General features: G+C 34.0%; 2 protein-coding genes across 16 annotated transcripts in view; both read right to left on the bottom strand.

Annotated features, from left to right (window-relative positions):
* Positions 1-13,907, bottom strand: part of postna (periostin, osteoblast specific factor a) — a 45,634-nt gene extending 31,727 nt beyond the window's left edge. For 2 of the 14 annotated variants that reach the window (XM_087270698.1, XM_087270691.1), the window contains exons 1-5: positions 13,770-13,907; positions 13,144-13,257; positions 12,233-12,289; positions 11,972-12,119; positions 10,067-10,165 (exon numbers count right to left, since the gene is read on the bottom strand). In XM_087270698.1, coding sequence (XP_087126824.1) covers positions 10,067-10,165; positions 11,972-12,090 — 218 coding nt within the window. In that variant the 5' untranslated portion in view covers positions 12,091-12,119; positions 12,233-12,289; positions 13,144-13,257; positions 13,770-13,907. Of the gene's footprint in view, positions 1-10,066; positions 10,166-11,971; positions 12,120-12,232; positions 12,290-13,079; positions 13,333-13,474 lie in introns of all 14 variants that reach the window. The other 12 variants (XM_087270696.1, XM_087270688.1, XM_087270697.1 and 9 more) reach the window with 7 other exon arrangements.
* Positions 13,908-14,686: 779 nt separating this feature from the next.
* Positions 14,687-20,809, bottom strand: ftr54 (finTRIM family, member 54). 2 transcript variants are annotated; one of them, XM_087269864.1, is made up of 5 exons: positions 18,134-20,809; positions 17,543-17,690; positions 17,382-17,438; positions 15,122-16,487; positions 14,687-15,049 (listed from the first exon to the last, which is right to left on the bottom strand). In XM_087269864.1, the coding sequence occupies exons 1-4, from the start codon at positions 18,710-18,712 to the stop codon at positions 15,934-15,936; spliced, it is 1,338 nt and encodes a 445-aa protein (XP_087125990.1). In that variant the 5' UTR covers positions 18,713-20,809; the 3' UTR covers positions 14,687-15,049; positions 15,122-15,933. The 2 variants fall into 2 exon arrangements, with proteins under 2 accessions (XP_087125990.1, NP_001092898.1); NM_001099428.1 differs by lacking the exon at positions 14,687-15,049 and having other exon boundaries at positions 15,524-16,487; positions 18,134-18,734.
* Between the last annotated feature and the right edge of the window lie 1,495 nt (positions 20,810-22,304).

Here is a 22,304-nt window from a genome sequence, read left to right on the forward strand (position 1 = left end):
TGAACATCAACGTTGAACATCTGAAATTAAAACACACACTGCCTTAAACCAGTTATTTTTTTCTTAGAAAAAAAGTGAAAATAAATAGTTTTTTGGCACTTTTGGAAACAAAATGTATTATCTCCAGTGTTTTCCATATTAAAAGTAAAAAATAAGCAGTATCTCTTCTAAATAAAATAACTTGTATATGCATTCATTCATTCATTCATTTTCTTTTTGGCTTAGACCTTTTTAGGCATGGGCTGGTATAAGATTCTGATGGTATGATAGCCATGGATAAAAATATCATGGTTTTATGGTCTCACGGTATTGTGTTTATTCCATTAAAATATATTCTTTTTAAATGTCTGGGTAAAAAAAAAATAATAATAAATCCTCTTTGAAAACATTATATTTAACTTTTTTAAAGATTTTATAATCTTTTGGAACAGTAAACATGCCAGGCAAAGTAATACAAATTAATCATTAACTTCTGCTGTCTTCATTATTTAAAAAAACACAGATTTCTTTACTATTTAAATGGCATATTTGGATATTTTTTCTGCTGTCTACAGTTGTCCCCCCAAAAAAGCAAAAAAATGTAAATAAAAAATCGTACACATACCTTAAGAACGATATTACAGAAAGTTTTGGCGGTTTTAAAACCTTGCCTTTTCCAAACCGCGTCACACCTTGAAAATGGTTATTGTTCCATGACTAGTCACTTTATTAGTCAGGTGTCGCCACAGTGGAATTAACTTATCCAGCATTTGTTTTACGCAGCGGAGGCCCTTCCAGCTGCAACCCATCACTGGGAAACATTCATACCCACTCATTCACACACATACACTATGGACAATTTAACTTACCGAATTCACCTATACCATATGTCTTTGGACTTGTGGGGGAAACCGGAGCACCAGGAAGAAACCCCTGCGAACATGGGGAGTACATGCAAACTCCACACAGAAATGCAAACTGACCCAGCCGAGGCTCAAACCAGTGACATCTTGAATCGTCAGTGATTAATTATTGTAATGTGAATAATAATTTTATCGTAATAGAAAATTTGCCATCTCAAGGCATCTGATGTAGCTTCCAATTATCGTGCTAGTGCAAACGTCATCGGGCTCAGTGCAAACGTGCCACGTGTAGTTGATTTCTTGAGAGGTGTGCAGGTATGCGAACACACGATGGCTGTGCCGAACCATACCGTGTGTTTGACGCAGAAGTATAAATCAGCCTTAACAGAGTGGGGTCACATGACTCTACACACGGTAGGGAAAGTAATTGAAAATATTGACCTGGATAAATTAGATTATAGTTTCTGAATGTCGATTCCCATTACTTTCCAATTAATCGCCCAGTTCATGATAGGGTTAAATAATGTATAGTTTACAAAAATCGTTAACAGCGTATGTGTAACCATTTTATGCTCTTTCAATAATATAGCAATATAAGCTAATGTGATTTACAAATGAACCTGAAAAGAGACAACAGAAAACAGAGAACCGCAGTTTTTTTGTTTCTGCTCTAATAGCAGGAAAACTACAACAAACAATGTTGGTTTTTGTTTGAATCCTTGCTGCAAAACAACATTGTTAAAAACTACTGTACACAATGAAAGCAAACCAGTCAATGTGTTTCTGACTACCTCTAGAAATTGACAATATGAAAACATTTCAGAACATCTGTTTAGCATCACCTGCAGTAGTGTTTGAAATGACAAAGACACCTTCATTTCAGATGTAAACAGGGACAAAAATACACTTTCAGCTCACATTGACCCACAAAAGAAATCATACTACAGCAATTTCCTGCATATCTGTTCAGAAAATGATGTTCCATGACAGAAAAACAATCCCTCGGGTTACACAGCATTACCTCATGTGCAAAATCCTGAGATATGTGACAACATAAGAGGGCAACGACCCAAATGTGAGCCAGCCCTGACAGAGAAAGCACACCGTCTGAAGCGTGTGAGGTCACTTGCCTCTGGGCTCTGTTTTGACAGCATGAAGATTGATGCTTATTTTTCAACACTAACTTTAAACTGGTATCTCTACAGTATATCTGGCATGCATTTGGGGGGGTTGTGAAGTGTTCCAGCGGTTTATTGAACACATGATAAGAGTACAGGTGGATATGTGCTCTCAAAGGAAACTTTTATTGCTCAGGTGGTCTCAGTTATGTGTCATGCAAGTATGAACCAGATATTAGATGTTTCTCATAGAATGAAACCTGGAGCACATACTGTACAGTACAAAGGTTTTACAATCTCCAAGCACAACTATGTGATATGCTTAGAAAATCTTCATCAACATATCATTATTTTCCTAGTTCAGACAGGTGTATGTGATAGACTACATAAAGAAAAGGTTTTTTTTCAAACACAAATTGAGTTCTTAAACATACTTAAACATACATTTGACTGCAATTTCTATGTAAAATTAACACTATGGTGTGTTAATTCTACATATTTCTTACTCATAATTCTACAGATTTCATCCTTTTCACACTAATGATACTTATAAAGAAATATTATAAACAAATGAAGGATTATTTTCCTGTAGTTGTTTTCACAGCACCAAATAAATACCACAAAACAACTTAACAGTGTCTATGATTTGTAACCGAATAGGTTTTTCTCAAGTTCGGACAACTTTTCTGCCGTGGTTAATTTGATTGATAGCTCACTTTGTACAATGTTGTAAATGTGATACAGAATGCTCAGATTCAAGTCCATTAAAACATGAAAAAAATGTACAATCATGGTAAATATATGTGGTTTCAGTCTACTTTCTCACATGTTTGCTTATGAAAATGATATTGGTTTGGTTTAGGGGGGAGGGGGGGTTAGATCAGTGGTTCACTGGGTGATCTTTACGGCAAGCCCTGCCTTCTTATGGACTTGTATCTGACAATGTATCTGAAACATACAACAAAATGTATCCTAAGTAACATATTTCAAATTCACATAACATGTAGAGTGCCCCCTAGTGGATTTGTCATTTGAAACGTGCAACAGATCAAACTCAAAGCAACGGATTTTAAGTTTTCGCAATATGAACTCAAGAGATCTCTTATAAAACATTTGGAGCATTTTCCTCATGTAAATAAATCAATTAGTTGATTCATTTAATCTGAATGTCATTTCACATGAAATTTTGAAAGTGAAAATCTGTGAGCGAAGTTTATTTCAATAGGCTTCAATGCAACCTAGAGCTCAAAAGGCTTAGATTTAGCTTATGCTTAAGTTATTAATGTGAATTTGCCTGCAGTGTATTATACATTTACACTATACTGTCAATTAACAATGGACCTTTTAAAAAAATCAGCCTGTTATAGAAAAGTCCTGTTATAAAGTTCAGTTTTAGACTCATAAATTGACTTCATAAGACCTCAGTATATCGTCCGGAGTCACACATAATAATTTTGTTTGCATGTACAGTATATGTTCTGAAGCTGTTGAGTTGCATTAATCACAAGTGTTGGGCAATAACGCATTATTAGTATAATGTTACTGTAACGGCATTACTTTTGACAGTAACTATTACTGTAATGCATTACTTTTTAAATATACAGTAACTATGTTATCATAACAATATGATGCGTTTGTCCGTTACTTGGTAAGTAAGTTAATCTTGGCTGCAGTCTACCCACATCTTCCTGTTTACATCGATAACGCATTGTGGCATTGCTAAGTGCCAACCAATCACCACATAGAAGACATGTTGTCCAGACTGGACAAAAGTCAAGTGAAAGCAGAGACCGAATGCACGCAAGGTACACCAAGTGTGCAGGTATGCGCGAGGCTGACTAAGTGTGCTCGCGAGAGAGACTGAGAGACCATTAACGTTACTATTATTAATTACTAACACTACCATGTTTGTTGTTTCAAATAAATAAGCATGCATTTGTTGTCTGTATAACAAAATGGATTAGTTTATTAGACACAGTGACACATTCTCTGATGCAGAGAGGCTTATCCATGCCTTCATCACATCACGTCTTGATTTTTGTAATTCACTTTTTGGTGGTTTACTTGCAAGTTCTCTCAAAAGACCACAATATATAGAAAATTCCGCTGCATGGGTTCTAACACACACATCATCACGCCACCATATTACTCCTGTGCTACAACAATTACACTGGCTTCCTGTTAAATCACGGATTGATTTTAAAACCTTGACTTTAACTTTCAAAGCAGTGCATGGGTTAGCACCCAGTTACATCTGCGACCTGGTGACCCTCGCCACTCCAGCCTGCAGTCTTCGTTCTGCATCGGGACTTACATTGCATCAGCCAAGGTGTAATCTCAAGACCATGGGTGGGAGGGCTTTTTTCACACAGTGCACCTAAGCTTTGGAATGAACTCCCCTTCAGCATTAGGAATGCTGCCTCTCTTGACTGTTTTAAGAAACTTTTTAAAACTTCTTAAGACTTCTTATAACTTTTTTATTTCTATCTTACGGTTACGGTTTTTATTGTTTTATTGCATCTTTTATTGTTGTGCTGTTTGAGTATAAGAAAAGCGCATTACAAATAAAATGTATTATTATTATTATTATTATTACATTTCTTTTATATTTTCGAACACGTTATTTAAATGTAAATGTTGTACTGCTCAGAAAATGCAGTGATTTAATTTTGATTGTTTTACATAGTTTTAAAGCTGTATACAACGGCAGATTTTGCACGGAATATACACAGCTTCCTTTCCATAAGTTGTTGACATACCACATTTAATTTGTGGTTATTGCTAAAAGATTTTAGTTTTGAGCAGCTGTTAAGTTTGTTTAAAATGCATCAAATTTATGGTTGTCTGTAATTTTCACCAAATTGATTCTGAATGATAATTCAAATGACTTTAATTTATTTATTTCATAAAGGTTTTGTGTTTGTTGTATATTGTTGCAAGTGTTTATACTCAAGCTGTGAAGCTGTGATGTTTACGGGTTAAATGCAAACTTATATAATGCTGAATATATTATTTAGCTGGTTTATCACCTTGTGAGATATTTTAATTTTTGTGCCGCTGGTCTGACTTAACTAAGTGTTTAAAATTCACTTTTTGTTTAGGTCTGTTTTGTGTTTTAGTTGTGAGAATGCAGATTAATTAAAACTGTGAAGCTGATCAACAGTGTATTCTCCAAGCGGCACAAAAGTAACGTTATAAGGGCATTAATGGGAGCATTAAAAATGTTATTTGGAAAAGTAACTCAAAAAGTACATTTACCTGAAATGCATTACTTTTTGGTGTAAGTAATCGATAAAGTAATTAAGTTACTTTTTGAATGAAGTAACTAACTGTAACTAGTTGCTACTTTTCAGCAACTAGCACAGCACTGCTTTTTACTGAAGGCCACAATTTCAGGGAAAAATCTTCTTCATTATGCTACTCAAGATAAAGTCACATCTTGGATGGCCTGCATGGGTGAGCAAATTAAGAGCAAATTTAAAATGTTTGATGTACCATCCCTTCAACAGAAACAACAGTGATATTAAAGCAAACATCAAAATACTTTTAAAAAAATCAATGTGGGAAAAAGCTAGTAAAGAAAACAAAACCTCTTTCTCAGGCTAAATATCCTTTAAATTTGTTTACAAGTTTTTTTATTGCATTTATATTTAAATGAGCTCAAAGTCTTTTACGATATTTATAAAGAGCAAACACAGTAATCTGAATGTTGGACACTAGCCTAAAAGCTGTCTTGTTTTAAAGGGAAAAAAGGCTTTCTAACAGCTGTCTGTAGATGCCATGTAAATAATTCTCCCATTACTAATCTGTGGTTTTGAGAATTATCATGTCATGCAGCCCTGCTGTTTGTCAGATAGCGATATGGTTGGACAAACGCACCTGACACTGCACAGAATAAACTGCTCTGCTTTTTTTTTAAACATGATAGTATTTATATGTACAGACATCGCAGCTGTGGTGAAGTTCATCCCCTGACACTAAACAATGTTCCCAGTGTTAGTGAAGGAAGGAAAGAGGAAGCCAGCGGGACCCCTGAGAGCAGCCTGACTCAAACTTTCCCCAAAGTGGCCACAGCAGAGACTGCAAACTGGGCATATCCGGACCCACTGCTGCCCAGAGTTAATTCAGGGGGAACTGGGGGAAAAACGCCAGGCAGGAGCCATTTTTTAAAATGCTTTTTATTATTGACCTCCCAGGAGACACTTTCAAACTGCTTTCAGATGTTTTCCTCCAGTGACCAGTGAGGCTGCAGTCACTGGAAGAAATCCAGGAGAAAAACAACACTGCAGGTGAGAACGAGGAGGACAATTGAGCTGTAAAATCTCAGGACATTAATTAAAGAACACATGAGACTCTTTATAATGCTCTCGTGAGAGGGTTGAACTGAGGGCGACGGTTACGAAATAAGTCAAAGCTTAAGAAAGGAGCTGAGGTCTTATTTGTTTTCACGCCTTTCACTCATTCAAATTAATGAATGTCTGAAGACTGCACTGGCATAAAAGTATTTGTTCTGTAGGTCCCTTGACATGCAGTTGCATGAAAAACATGGCCGTACATACACACACACTAACACACACACACACACACACACACACACACATACTTTTATATATGGATTACAAGGACCCTCCATAGGCTTAATGTATTTTATACTATAAAAACCTCTAATTATATGGCCTTACAGTACCCTAATCCTATCCATAAACCCAACCCCTACAGGAAACCTGTGGCAAATTTTTAATGTCAATAGACACCATTATGCATGATTTGTTTAGCATTTTGAATTATGAGGACATAAGGCATGTCCTCGTAAACCAATATTTGCCATGGTGACAGTACATAATATTTGACTAGATATTTTTCAAGACACTAGTATTCAGTGTAATTCAATGTAATTTAAAGGTTTGACTAGGTTAATTAGGTTAACTAGGCAAGTTAGAGTTATTAGGCAAGTCATTGTATAACAGTGAGTTGGTCTGTAGACAATCGAAAAAAAATAGCTTAAGGGGGCTAATAATATTGACTTTAAAATGTTTTAAACAAGCTTTTATTCAAGCTGAAATAAAGAAAATAAGTTTAAACAAATAAACTTTTTTACGGAAGAAAAATATTATAGGAACAGCGCACACACACATCTTGGTCTTGTTTATCTGTTTGTGAACATTGTGACGCGTTTTCCTTGCCTTGCTGTGTTAGACCCTTGCTTTGTTGTTTTTTTTTATTTTCATTGTCTGCTGCCTGACTTTTGACCATCCGCCTGTTGTATGACCACAATTTGCCTGTATACATCTGTTTGACCCTGTGCTGACTGTTGCTTGCCTGACCATTCTCCTAATGTCAGTCCCCTTCACATTACATAAATAAACTGTGAAACAAATAAGGACACAGAAAGAGGGACAAGACCACACCCATATAAACTGTCCCATAGTACAGTGGTCCCAAAAATATTCCAAACAATCAGGTGTATATTCTACAAATTCTTTTATTTTACTAACAAAGCAATACAATGAATCATATGGAACTTTGATGATTTCATTATGTTTTGAAAGAAGTCTTTTATGTTTATTACAGATGTATTAATTTTTTAAAAGAAGATAAAACAGTAATTTTGATATAATTTGTACAATTTAAAAGTTTCATTGTTTGAAGGTGAGTTAAATCTTACAAAATAATAAAAGAAAAAAATCTACACATAAACTCTGGTTAATCAAAGGAATTAAGTCCTGGTTTGCATATAATATATTAGCATCAAATTAGCATGTTAAAATAATCACAGAATTAACTGATTTGTTAAGAAACTTTCAGCTTTGCCATTAAATAATAAGAAAAAGTTTAAAAATACATCAAAATAAAAGTTATGTTAGGGTATGTTAAGCAAAGAGACAGTAACAGCCAATACAATCTCTGTTCAAACAGCTATGAAAATGACAAATAATCAAACATAAAAAATAAATCAAATATCCTTGTGAATGAATAAAATATTCTTGTGAATAAAAGATTGTTTATTTTAACAAACACGAACAATGATGCCTGTTATATATCAACAATGATACATGGAGGTACAAAAGATCAAAAAGGCTAATGACAGAAAAGCGCTACACAGACACAGATATTTCCTAAAGCCAAAGCTTGTTTCTCTGTTCTTTCACACACAGCAGTTCTCTGCCAATGGAAAGGCTGAGTTGAGCCTGCCAACTATTGGTCACCGGTCCCTAAAGCCCTCCATCACAGCCTCACAGAGCCCAGAAACACGCTTACATCATCCTCACAGTAAATTAGTGTGCCATTGGGGGAGAAAACCGAAAGAGAGGGAAGCCACCAGAGCAACAATACTCATGTCAAGTCATAGTCAGAGCACATGAACTGCCATAAACAAGTACAGTACAGTTAGATGCACTCAGATGACAACTGCTGTGAGCTCAAGGAAAGACTCCAAAGTTTAATATGTTTTTATGTCATAAATCATCCTGCTCTAGGGAGTTTAAATGCTTGTTTTGGCCTGTTTTGAATTACTAATAACACACACTAATGTACAACAAACCTGATATGGATTAAGGCACTGTAAGTGAATAGGGCAGAAAAAGAACCTCTTGTTATTACTGTGCTTCCACGGTTGATTGATTGCATTAAAAATAGATTTTTTTTTTTTGTATTACAAGTTTTGCATACATTTTTAGATAAATATAGTTCAGCATTGGATTAAGTCAGGCTCAAAATTCAGTTTCTTTTTTCTTTCCTTTGCCATAATATAAACTAAGGTTTTTACAAGATCAATTTATTTATATTTGAATTAGTTCAAAATTAATTAATTAATTACATTTTAATAATCATAAATAATTCAATTTATAATTAATTATTATTATTATTAATTAATTAATTTAATTTTAGTTATTGAACTTATTTATGGCGACGCAGTGGTGCAGTAGGTAGTGCTGTCGCCTCACAGCAAGAAGGTTGCTGGTTCGAGCCTTGGCTGGGTCAGTTGGCGTTTGCATGTTCTCCCTGTTTCGTGTGGGTTTTCTCCGGGTGCTCCGGTTTCCCCCACAGTCCAAAGGCATGCGGTACAGGTGAATTGGCTAGGCTAAATTGTCCGTAGTGTATGAGTGTGTATGAGTGTGTGTGGACATTTCCCAGAGATGGGTTGCGGCTGGAAGGGCATTAGCTACGTAAAAAACGTGCTGGATAAGTTGGTGGTTCATTCCACTGTAGCGACTCTGGAATAATAAATGGACTAAGCCAAGAAGAAAATGAATGAATAAACTTATTTATTTTTTCTGTAATGAGGTGTAATAGTTTTGCCATGTATTTATGTCATAGTTCTATTGTAATAGTTGTGTATTTTGTGTGGTACTATTGTGTTGGGTCGTACTGTGTGTTACAGTACATCTATGTGTTATGTCACTGTGTGTATTGTGTTATAATGAAATTCAATAAATATTATTTGAATACATTGGAGATTTTGGAAATTTCTTTTTAGCACCCTATAATTCAGAAAACACTGTATAATAAGTTTAGATATTTTTGTAGTAATAGATTGTTGCATATAATGAGGCGAATTATATTTGAACATATACCTCATTAAAAACCGTCAGAATGATTTGAATAATATATTATTTCTTTTATGTATTATGTTTATATATTATACCAATGAAACTGTAAACACTGTGAGTGAAGATTTATGGCTCAGTGCAGGAGGAAATACTCATTTTGGGAAAACAAATATCTATTTAGTATGGAAATATGTATTTTAAAATGTTTTAAATATGTATTGTAATTTAATCTACAGACTTAAACTGACAGTGCGACAAAAGATTTCAGATGCTTTCTTTATATTACACTGAAAAAAACTTGCCTCTAGAAAAACCAAAAAGCTAAAATTCTCAAAACTGGAGCATGCATAAATCATATAATGGTGTAGACTTCTAATAATTCTGCTTTATTCACTTTCCATATACACATCTCCATACATTAAATAAGCCTTCTCAAGCTACTCCATCATCACAGAGACCCATGATGTCTGACAGTGACCCCTGACCTCTATTCAGATCAAAAGCAGAAATCGGGCTAAATCAGAGAGAGTGAGAGTAAAATCAATGGAGGACTCACGCTTTTTTGCCGCAGATGGATTTCTTGTACCAGTTCCTACATGTGCTGAAGTACTTCTTCTTGGTCCCCATGACCTGCTGTAAAGCGCACACATTGGGCCTGAAAACAGGAAACATGTGCATTAAAAAAACCCTCTAGCAATGGTTGATAGCTGCATTCATGACAGGCTTAGAGGTCATGTGCTGTTCAATTAGGCAGGTGATTATTTTGAAGACCTGACAAATTGCTTCAAAGAGCTGACTGAAAAAAAGTGAAAATTGCTTTGACTACCGCTATACCAAATGGTTGAACTTGTTTTTACTGTTTTAAATAATGACTGTTAAAGTAATTTAAAGAGAAACTGTTTTAAATAATGGCATATACATACAGCATTGTTGGTTTACAAAGACAAAATCAAACAAACATAATCCTGTTGCACCACCACACTTGATTTTGGTTTTATTTAAAAAAAAAAAGAGAGAATCTGAAATATTTTATGGCATACTTAGTATTCAAAAATGTTTTATTTTGATTATGTTTTATGTTATGATTATGTTTTGTTATGTTAAACACATATTTTCAGATGTTTCATAGTACAGGTATATGTGTTGTTGTTGTTTTTTTTTGTTGTTGTTTTTTTTACCATAAACCAACATATCAACTATTTGGTAGAGGTTGATATTTTAGAAATTATGAAATGTGTTGAAAGAAATGCATTGAGTAACGACATTAGGAGGTGAGAAATGCAATCCAAAAATCGTGCTTGGGTAGTTAAAGGGTTAAACTGCTCCTGTTTTAGAAATAAAGGACTAAATGAAAGAAAATAATAAAAAAGCACACAACTTTTGCCCTATATAGATTATATCATTTTGAAATCATTTATTTAGAATACTAATAATAAAATACAAAATATAGAATGTAATATAAAATATAGAATGTAATCTTTCAGCTTTCAATTACATAAATGAAGAGGCAGTGTTATTATTTTTAATTTATTTATTTTATTAATTATTTACTATTTATTTTAGAAGTTTAAATTAGATTTTATATACTTTAATTTAAAATAAAGCGTAGATACATTTTTTAACTAAATGAAAATGAGAATACTCATTACACATACAAAAGTTCAACTGAATTGAACAAGCTAAAATTTAAACAATCAAACAAACAAATAAATGTATTATTTTTTTTGTATTAATGTATTATTTAATTGTATTATTTACTTTTTACAAAGTAAAAACTTTATAAAGAAAATAATATGCACTGGCAGTCTCAGACACTTAATGAAAATGCTTTAACACAATTAAAAAAACGATTCATTAATTAATTTGGTATTTCAGCATTTTGTTAAAAAAATTGGATTCAATTTTTATTCTAAACTTTCACTATAGTTTAGAATTTTAATTAATATTATAATTTCATGTAATTTTTATGACTTTAGTTTTAGTTAATAGTTTTAGTTTTATAATATAATAACCAATGTTTTTTTATTGTTAAAAATACAATATTTTATTGAAATATAACAGGTTCATACTGTATTTAAAAAAAAAATATATATATATATATATATATATATATATATATATATATATATATATATAAATAAATACTGAGTTTCCGAGTCAAAATGCTTAATGCATGCAATGTTATCAAAAGTTTGTATTTGAATATTGTTTACCAAATTACAGATAAAAAATATCAGCATAAAAAGATTAGCAGCTGGAATTCACAGTATATTTCCTAAATGTTTTGAAAATGTATTTAAGACCAAAAAAATAAAAATAAAATGAAAAAGCATTTTCATTTATGTATCAGATCAAAAGTGAATAACACTTTAAATCCCAGATTCTCAAAATTGCATTTATTGTCAAAATCAACCTTGTTCCCAGACAGCAAAGATAAACTTTTAAAACAACCCCTCCTTACCCTTCATTCTTCGCCCTGATGCGACTGTGTGACACTATTTTGTCATAAGCTGAAGAATCCACCTGGTCCAGGGAGGAGAGCACCAGGATGGTGAAGGTGGCCGTAAACAGCAGGATCATCCTGGAGAATCCCCTGCAGATCAAACCCCCTCAAAAAACAGAAAGAATGGGAGAAAGCAGGAGAGAAACAGCCTTTATAGCAGCCCTCCCCTTCTCTTCTATCTCAAACACACACAATGACAAAGATTAATAGAGAATCAACCTGCTCCCTATGGATCCGCCCCCTCCGTGAGAACCAGGAGAGCCTAAGAAGGACCATCTACATTAATATATAAAGACAGAATGAAAAAAAAAAAACAGATGGTGTGAAAAAGGAATCATCTGCAAATGTTTAGGTTCCTGACATAAAACATTGAAATTACAGAAATTAGACATGCCAGATGTTTAAATGCACTTTGTTGCATTAAAAACAAATATTCTGCAAGAATTTGACATTATTCTAACACTAGAGCTAAATATAAGGCTTGTGTTTTTAGTTATGCAAACGTTTCGTAGTCAGAAAACAAAAATGTGCACTGAATCATATCCCATCAGTTATTGCAATGCTTTTTATTACATTATACAGTAACCATGTTTATATACTATAGATATATGTTGAAGCACGAACACACAAACGCACAAACAATATATATGATTCCCTTATGCAAATTAGCCATAGTTTTTTATAGGAAAATTGATGCAAGTATTACTTTTTTTTGGCATGGATGAGCAGTGTTCTCAAAGTAATTGTAATAGTAATGTTTCATACACAGAAAACTAAAAAGTACACTGAATCACAATACTGTATATTTACTATAATGCTTTATATTCAGCAGTCACATGCACTTAATACAGTAAATATTCTTTATACAGAAATTACTCTAGCATAAACATACTGTACACATATTCATTTATATACAGTATGTGTATCCATTACGAAAATAATACAAAAAGTCAAGTAAGCATGTTTTATTAGTACTGATTACCACAGAAATAACCACATTTGTATAAAACACATAAATGCTTAAATTTTACAAAAACAATCCACAATTATTCATCAATAAGTGAACCTGCTCAGTGTTCTGCTGGTTTGTTTTCTGTAGATGGATGTTCTTATCTGGGTGATAATCTTACTGCAACTGTTCAATCTCCTGCCTGTTTCTTCTTCATCCTCGGGCTCGGGCTGCTGTCCATGTCTGGATCTTGATGGTTTTAAGCTGGAGCTCATGGTTGAGGCCTCAGGTGCTCCTTTGGACAAGTCCAAGCCAGATGGGAACGTTTTAAAAGCTCCCAAGAATCTCATCTGCATTTATCGCATGCTGTCTGGCATGGAAAGGTGAATTGAGGGAAGTTAACAGAGAATGGGGATAAAATAAGGGAAGGGATTTGAACTAATGTCAGAAAACAAGATTTAGGAGTCATGGTCATTATTTATGTCTGGTTTTAACCCTGTGTGTGGATCTACCTCTAGTGGTGGAGTTTTAGCGGTACACAAATTACAACAATCAACTGCTTTTGCTCCAAATATGCGTCTTCATAATGAGGCTTGGTAAAAGGTCTTGCTCAATTATAATTAAAAAGATACTTTATACTGTGTAAATTTGTAACCTAAACTTTAAATAACCGCGTGATGTAAAGTAAATTGTAACGTTACGAAAAAGACAATTAAAACGGAAGTGATTCATACAGCCGCCACTAAAACAGTGATATACCACTAAAACAAAATATACAAAAAATATAATAATGTTTTAGTTTTTTACCATTTGCCAATTAGTTCCAGACGACACCATTTGTTAGGAATATCTCTGAGGAATTTACAATTTTGTGGATATGGTTTGTTGAGCTAATTATAGAATCAATGCTTCAAGAATCGGTTCAGTGTGATTCAGTATTCGGTCGCTCGCCCCCGCGGCACCAGGGACTTAAACGTCATCATACACAGACGAAAGGACTTTCAGGTTTGTTGTCTTTATGTTTAATTTTTTTAGTTTGTTCCGTTGGTTTGGTACATTTCTCGAATCATCATTCATAATGTAAAAACAAGCAGGTGCATTTTTCAGAACTATTCAGCACATCAATGGATTAACGTTACACGCAGTCTTGTTCAAATCCATTGTTCATCTCAAAAGTATTTAATTAATTAATACTTGTCGAAGTAAAACTTCTTCTCTTTTCAGATTGGAATCTTACTTGATGACAAAATTCAAGCACTTAAAAGTTCACTTGTTGAATGTAACGCAACTCTTGACTCTCATTAGGACCATCTGCTTGCCTTGTTGTACTGTCACTTCCCACCATTTTCCCACCAGCTACGGATTTCCTTAAAAATGTATTTTGTTATTTACACGACTTTTTACCACGTTATGTAGGCTATACAATATATAGGTCAGAAGAAATTATATAGGGTAAATGGAAAAACACAAAAAGAATAGCACTAAGAAAGGAGAAAAAACATAGAAAAAGGCTTTATATTACTTTTGAAAGTTGGTTTTTAAGTAGATATCATATATTACATTAATCACAATAATCACACAAAATACATTTAAGTACATTGTAGTATATATGTTGCTTTAGTTTGATAACATACCTACTGTACTACACAACAGAAATAATGGAACAGTGGCAACCAAAAGCTGGGAAATATTTATGATGGGACACGAGTATAGAGAAAGCTAAGTAGGTTTTACTTGTTTTATTTTTTAGATTTCTCCACAGTATCATTGTAAACAAAACAAACAGTTCCAAGTAAATTATACTTGCAAGTTCAAGCTTCATTTTCTACAAGTTGGAATTTAGTAATAATATAAAATTTTAGATTTATTCTTGCCTGAACTAAATTACACTTTTTTTTCTGTAGTATTAACTTCACCACAGAGTAATATTTGTCAGTGAACATTTTAAATTAGCCTTATTAACTTTTTAAATTATGCAAGGTTGCTCCAGTCCAGCACCTGTCCTCTATGTAATATTACCCAGTTACTGTTTCACTCAGACAGCATCATAATTGAAATTAAACCTTATCACCAGCTGGAATATATATATATATATATATATATATATATATATATATATATATATATATATATATATATATATATATATATATATATACACACACACACACACACACACACAATATAAACTGTATATAAAAAACAGTTAATAAAAGTGCATAAATGTCTATTGTCTTAAATTTAAACATGTTGTAAATAAACATGGGCCGGTATATGATTTTGATGGTATGATAATCTTGGATTAAAATATCACGGTTTCACAGTATTGTGTTTACTGCTCTTAATGAAATTATTTTTAAATGTCTGGGTAAAACAAAAACTTATTTCCCTTTCGAACACAATATATTTTAATTTGGGGAAACTTTTAAAATATTTTGCAACAGTTAACATGTCAGGCTAAACAATTCAAATCAATCATTAGCTACGTTTCCATCCACCTAATCGACAAGATGCGGATATATTTTGAAAATGCGCATAAAAAACTGTATGCACATACCTAGTAGGATAAACATTTTATTCGATAAGCAAAAACTACGATGTAAACATTTACAGCAAACAAATTCCAGTATGCATATTAAAAAAGTCATGTGATTTTGTAATAAGAGATCATGTGAGGATAAGGACGTGTGTGAATGGACAAACCAGTAGGCTGACTGCACTGAAAAACATCTGAAATGTTGTTTTGGTCATTCTAAAATGACCGTTTCAGTATTAGTGTTATTATAATATTAAATACCTCCGGAACTGTCAAGAGCATCTGCTCCACTTCTCACGCCTTCAAACATGTGTTGTTTTTTGTTAAAACTATTTCAATACATTTGTAGGTCAATTAATGATGATCCTGATGTTTCATGAATTGATGTAGTGAAATAAAATACCACTTTGTGTTACTGAATATTACACCTCTAAATCATTTACAGTTTACTGCTGGTTCACAGAGTTTTACTGCTGATCCAAAATAAACCCTAAAGCCAGGATAGACAGGTTGGGTGAACGTAGTGGGGAATATGTAGATGAGTCTCATTTTGTCAGAGATGCTGAAGAAGGACACAATTCCGGCGCTATAATCCACATACACTCCTAATCTAGAGGACTTTATTTTTGAAGTGTTTACGCTGATTTTAGTCTTTTTGTTTTTGTCCCATAATGCGTATTTGGTAGGAGAGCAGTACAAATTCATAGACTGGTCACTACATCCAAATTTGCTGTCATCACCCCTTCCCTTCCTGCCAATAGTGTTATAGGATAGCGATAAACCTACGCCAGCACTCCCACTCCACTCGACCTCCCAATATGCACGTCCACACACACTCTCTTTACACAAGACCTGAGGCCAGCAATCAAATCTCTCTGGATGATCAGGATATCGCTGGACTGTGCCATTATTAGTTGCCACTCTGTTCCCTGCAGACAGCTGGATTATTCCATTCACAGTGTTTGAGTCCATTGAGAGTTGGTGTGAGTCTGAGAAAGGCAAAACACTGTCTGTTTAAAATAGATTAAAATTTTAGATAAAATTCTAGATTGCACATCACACACATGTTAAAGTCAGAAATATTCACCCCCCCCCCCCACCCCCCAAATAAAAAAAAAATATATATATAATTTCCCAAATGATGTTTAACAGTGGAAAGAATTTTTCACAGTATGTCTAATAATATTTTTTTCTTCTGGAGAAAGTCTTATTTGTTTCATTTCGGCTAGAATAAAAGCAGTTTTTAATTTTTTCAAAAACATTTTAAGGTCAAAAATATGAGCCCCTTTAAGCTTTTTTTAATATTTATATTGCCTACAGAACAAAACATCATTAACATCAATAACTTGCCCTAAACTATTACCCTAATATGTATATATATGTCTTATGTAAAAGTTTGGCCAGCCCTAATAATTTTCATAATTGCAAGCTATAGCCTCCTGGCCTTTCAAAGCAGCAAATTCATTTGGATATATTTTATACCCTAGGGAAAAAAGCAACATTTCACTTCTGCTATAACATTTATTTAATCAACAGATAAGGAGTGGCACAACTAGCAATCAGCTGTCTTAAATATCCTTTTTCATGATTGGTTGCACCTGTGTTAGGATTGTTTAGGTTCACTGAGTCACCAAAAAGTTGGAAAGTTTGATATAACATTGATATAATGAAATGCTCTATGACTAGGTCTATATAAGGAAAATCATTGGTGACAAAGTTATGGTTGAGAAACCCCAATACAGTCACCAAATTGTGGAAAATAATTTCAATTTTTTTATCTTTCAACCTCTGGTTCTGCTTACAATATATAACTAGAATTCGATGAAAGTGTGTGTAAAAGTGTATGAAGATGTTAGAGTGTAAAAGTGTATTGAAGGACATACATTGCAGGATCTCATTCCGGTTCCTGGGCCCATCAGTTGGACTTTTGTAGCGCTTTACTAAAGAGAGGACAACTTATATTTAGTTTAATCTGCATGTAAAAACTGTATTCTTCGGAAACTTTTAATTTTGATACTTTGTTTCTAGAATAATTACTACTTACCTGAGCCGGATACAACTGTGACCTCAGAATTAAGGAAATCATCCATTTTTTTCTTTAGTCTCTTAGAAAAGGTTTTTCTAGCAGCAGAAGAACGAGCACCAAACTCAAAGCTGACCGTTTCATGTGGCGCAGAGAGAGTTGAAGAACTCTATAAAGAAATTAAATAAAATTAAAATAATGAAAACTGATCACTCTCATACTAACCAGCACAATTTCTGTTATTCTTTGTAATGATTAAACCTGGTATTTGTCATGATTTATTATAAAAGTCATCCCACATAAACACAATCATGTTTGTTTATAATTTTGATTAAATTGACATTGAAATTAAAGCAAGAATGGTTCATCAATGAAGGAAAACCATTTGCATTAAAATGTTTTTTTTGTTGTAAATTGTATAGCAACATGTATACTTAAATTAATAATAAATTAAATTAATAATAATTAGTAACTAAAACCTTAGTAATGTTCTGTCTGTAAGTATTGTAAGTTTTTAGCCATGCATGACTATATATGTTGGCAAGGAACTTAAAACTGAAAGTGAAAGTACAAAAACTTAAATCCTTTATACATTTATAGCCAAGTTCATACCTGATTTGATCTGTCTGCTCCTGTTGACACATCATGGTTTCTGTGAATACCCCTCTTACACTGTATACAAATGCTCATCTGGTCAGTACGACAAAAAATCTCCAAAAGCTCATTGTGTATTGGACAGATCATGTCCCGAAGCTGATCGGTGGCATCTATCAAACAGTGTCTCTCACCTTCGAAAACATCCTCATGTTGTTGGAAGTGAATTTGACAGAGAGAGTTCAGACACAACAAACAGCTCTTGATGGCTTTATATTTTCTGCCTGGGCAGACGTCACACTGCACATCTCCAGGCCCAGCTTCAGTTTGAGAAACATGAGCGGTCTGTGTCCTCTTGAATCTCTCCACCATTTCAGCAACCATCATATTCCTCCCTAAAAAAGGTCTTGCATCGAAGTTCTGTCTGCACTGAGGACAGTTGTAAACTCCTCTATTAGCATTTTGATCCCAGTGACGTCTAATACAGTTCATACAGTAGTTGTGTCCACAAGGGATGGTCACCGGATTGTTCAGTAGATCTAGACAGATTGAACAGCTCAACTCTTCATGGCTCACAGTAAGCCTGCCTTCAGCCATCGCCAGTTTTGTGTTCGCATTTAAAATCTCTTTTAAGATGAGGACAGCTTAACAGCAGCTATCAATTGCAATTGTTTCCTGGTTCTGTGGTGCAAGTGTGTGAAGCAGGTGTGCCTGAAAGACATGATGTTTATATTTTGTTGCACATTAACAAAGTCTAATCAAAAGTCCACTAGGGTCACAAAGGGTTGTTATTTTTAAATTTCCGGCTTTTCTGAGAAATGCTATTATAATGCAGGTAATATTCCTGCAATTGAGTGGCTAAATGAACAAAGGTCTTACTTTTATAGAGTAATTAAGATTATTTATATAAGCTATTTATTGCAGTCGTGTTAAGTCTTTAGATGAAAACACCTTTACCAGAATCCTAATTCACAATGCACACATCACAGAAGCTCATTCATTCAGTACAAAGAATATTAATTCAATACAAAATAATACATACTGCACACCATCTAGACTCTATGGGACTAGCTGGAAATAATCTGTGTTGGAAATGCAATAAAGAAGTGGGTACTTATTTACACATGATCTGGGAATGTTGCTTATTTTACCCATTCTGGTGTAAAATGTTAAGCATAATGTAGGAGTTGCTAGGCTGTGAGTTCCCTGTAGAGCCACGGCTAATGCCTTCTGGGTGACAAACTAGTGATACCTAAAGGCATTTTTCTAAAGATTGGATGCATTACAACTGCTAGGATGATCCTATGTAATTGGAAGTGCCCCAGAAAGCCAGAACTGAAGGGGTGAATAAATGGGATGATTGAAATCACATCGTACGAGTGCATGCTGGGGAGATTAAATAATGAGGGAGAAGTACATACAAAATGGGATAATCTCTGGCAACATTAAAATTAGGATAAATGAGTATGTATTACAAAGAGACCACAACCTTAATATCCATATGGGTTTATTATATGTTGTTTTTCTGAGTTGAGTTTTCTTGGTGTGACAGGTGGCTGAATATGTACTGTAGCATGTATATGTAGTGGGAAGTGTGTTCTTGGCTGTTGAACAATAAAAAAAGTTGAATGGTAAACAATGTACACACTCACACACACAAACACAATGAGCACATCATATTTATGAGCTGTAGTACATACAAAATCAAAAATCAAAAGAGACACTCTCAAAAAATATTTTTGGTGCTTGTTCAAACTACTTGTTTAAAATGAACTGAAATAACACAATTCTTGAGTTTTTTGGGGGACAAATTGTTTTATGCTCAATCTTTTTAAATTTCTAAAAACAATTACGTGACTAAATCGATTTGTTATGGGACAACATGAAGGAATTGTGTGGAACCCAGCATTCTTTACAGTGCAGGAATGCCTTGATTTTCAGGTGTGATACTTTAAGGTTTTCCTGAAATGTCTGTCACATGTCTCTTTAAATGTTCACCCCACCCATCTCTTCTGAAATATTTTAGTCTGATAACACCCCTCGCTTTTCCCAACACAATCTTTTTTCCAAAGTAAGTCTTTGTAACAGTCCCTGTTGTGATTGTTCTCTCTTCAGCTATTTTTTTTTTTAATTAGATCTAGTTTATTAATAAAAATGTATTCAAGTTTTCAGCATTTTGAGGGATATTTAGGGTATTCTGACCTACAATATTCTCTGATTAACTATTTCAGATGTTACTTTAGGTTAAACTACAAACTGTCTAATTTGATCTAGTATTTGTCTAGTATTTTAATTATTAACATTATTATTCGAAATACATATCACAGTGGAATATTTCTTATTATTAATGAACTGAACCCCCCCCCAAAATACATCTTGTTTTGACTTTCTTGAAGGGGGGTCAAGTGATGATTAGGGGGGTCAATTCCCCCAAACTCCCCCTGAGATTCGCAACCTACTCGTCACGTTTGTTGCCCTCATTTCTTATTAACCTTGTTTAATTATTGTCCCCACCTCCTGGTCATCTTGTTTGGTTTATTCTTTCCTGCCACATATATATACTCAGTTTTTTTTTAGCCAATGTCAGTAATTTGTAGTTCCCCATGCAACGTCTGTGTTCGATTTGCTTTGTTTTCTGTTTAAATAAATTCATTAACTGGCTGCATTTACATCGCACCACAGTGATTCTCCAGCAATACGAAATAACAAAAAAAAAAAAAGTTTTTTGGACAAAAATTGGAGTGTCTCATCATTTGGCTGTAATTGACCACATTTTTGGTCTATTTAAAGCAGGGGTCATCAAACTTGTTCCTGGAGGGCCGGTGTCCTGCAGATTTTAGCTCCAACCCTAATCAAACACACCTGAACCAGGAAATTAAGGTCTTACTAGGTATACTTGAAACACCCAGGCAAGTGTGTTGAGGCAAGTTGGAGCTAAACACTGCAGGGACACCGGCCCTCCAGGACCAGGATTGGTGACCCCTGATTTAAAGTTATGAAGCACTAAATTTGTCAGAAATTTGTTAAATGAACACCACCTACTGCCATATCAATCAACTTTTTAAAGACACTAAAATATTCACCACTAATGCACAAACTAACAGTGTGTCTGGAATGCAAAAGTGTTTTCAGTATTTTGCTATTCCTCTGCCGAAGTGTTGAAAATCCCTGTGAGGTCTGCTTCACAGTTCTGGATTTTAGCATTCACAAAGCAGAGCATGTCAGCGCATTGCCCCTTGCTACAGTGCAAATGACTCGCTGCTTTTTAAAACTTCATTCAAGTGCTCTCGGGCTGCACACTGGACTCTCTAGGGTGCTAATTCAAATAAATTATACATGGGCCTTTGTACCCTGGTGAAGGGCAGAGAATGTGAAACGAATTAGATGGAGAAATCTGCCCACAGTTTGACAATCCCCATCACATCTAACTGAGGCTGAGCTTATTTAAAAGCAGATCCTCGATTTTTATCAGCATAGTAGAAAACATGTGCGCTGTTTTAAATATGTCATACTGTGGGTCAAGGTACAACAGGATAGTGTAAATAATACAGTAAACCTATAAACTGTAAACTATAACTGCAATGGAATGTTTGATTTTTTTCCCGCATGAAATCATTCATTATACATAAAAATCGTAATATGCAATATATTTTCTTTATTTAGAAAGAATACTAGCAATAGAGAATCAGAAAGACGAAGGCATGATTAGTGCCCTGTCTTTGCCAGAAAATCCAAAGGAGGCCTATTGCCAATGTACACATGTTTTCTGTTAAACAGGTCACTAGAGACAATTTATGTGCATAAACAATAGGGGTGTTATGAGAAAGTTTTATATTGTAATTGTATGTTTAAAGAAAAGTGTAACCCAGTTCGACTCACCATATTTGGCTCACCAAATATGTGTTTACATATGTATATATGGTTATTTTATTTATTTATTTTTGTTGCTGAAACCACTTGAGACCTGTTGGAAATATTCTTCCATGCAAGAATTGATGCAAAAAATCCCATGCATACAAATATTAGTAAGTGAAAAAATAGAAACCACAGTCTTTTTTTCTTGCAGTCTCAGCCTCCAAACTGCATGAATAGACCCTCATGTTAATTGAGTGCAATTTAAACGTAACCTGTAGCTTAATTGACATGCCAGTGTCTCTCTCTCTCTCACACACACACACACACATACACA

The sequence above is a fragment of the Danio rerio genome, chromosome 10, assembly GCF_052040795.2.
Source record: "Danio rerio strain M-AB ecotype USA chromosome 10, GRCz13ab, whole genome shotgun sequence".
In the NCBI taxonomy this organism is placed as follows: domain Eukaryota; kingdom Metazoa; phylum Chordata; class Actinopteri; order Cypriniformes; family Danionidae; genus Danio; species Danio rerio.

Bases quoted from the DNA above. Each gene is read 5' to 3' on its own strand.
- ftr54 (XM_087269864.1), bottom strand. From the start codon at position 18,712: ATGGCTGAAGGCAGGCTTACTGTGAGCCATGAAGAGTTGAGCTGTTCA. The intron at 17,691-18,133 runs GTATGAACTTGG...ATTTCTTTATAG, and splicing joins GAGCAGACAGATCAAATCAG to AGTTCTTCAACTCTCTCTGC. The intron at 16,488-17,381 runs GTATGTCCTTCA...TGCCTTTCTCAG, and splicing joins CCGGAATGAGATCCTGCAAT to ACTCACACCAACTCTCAATG.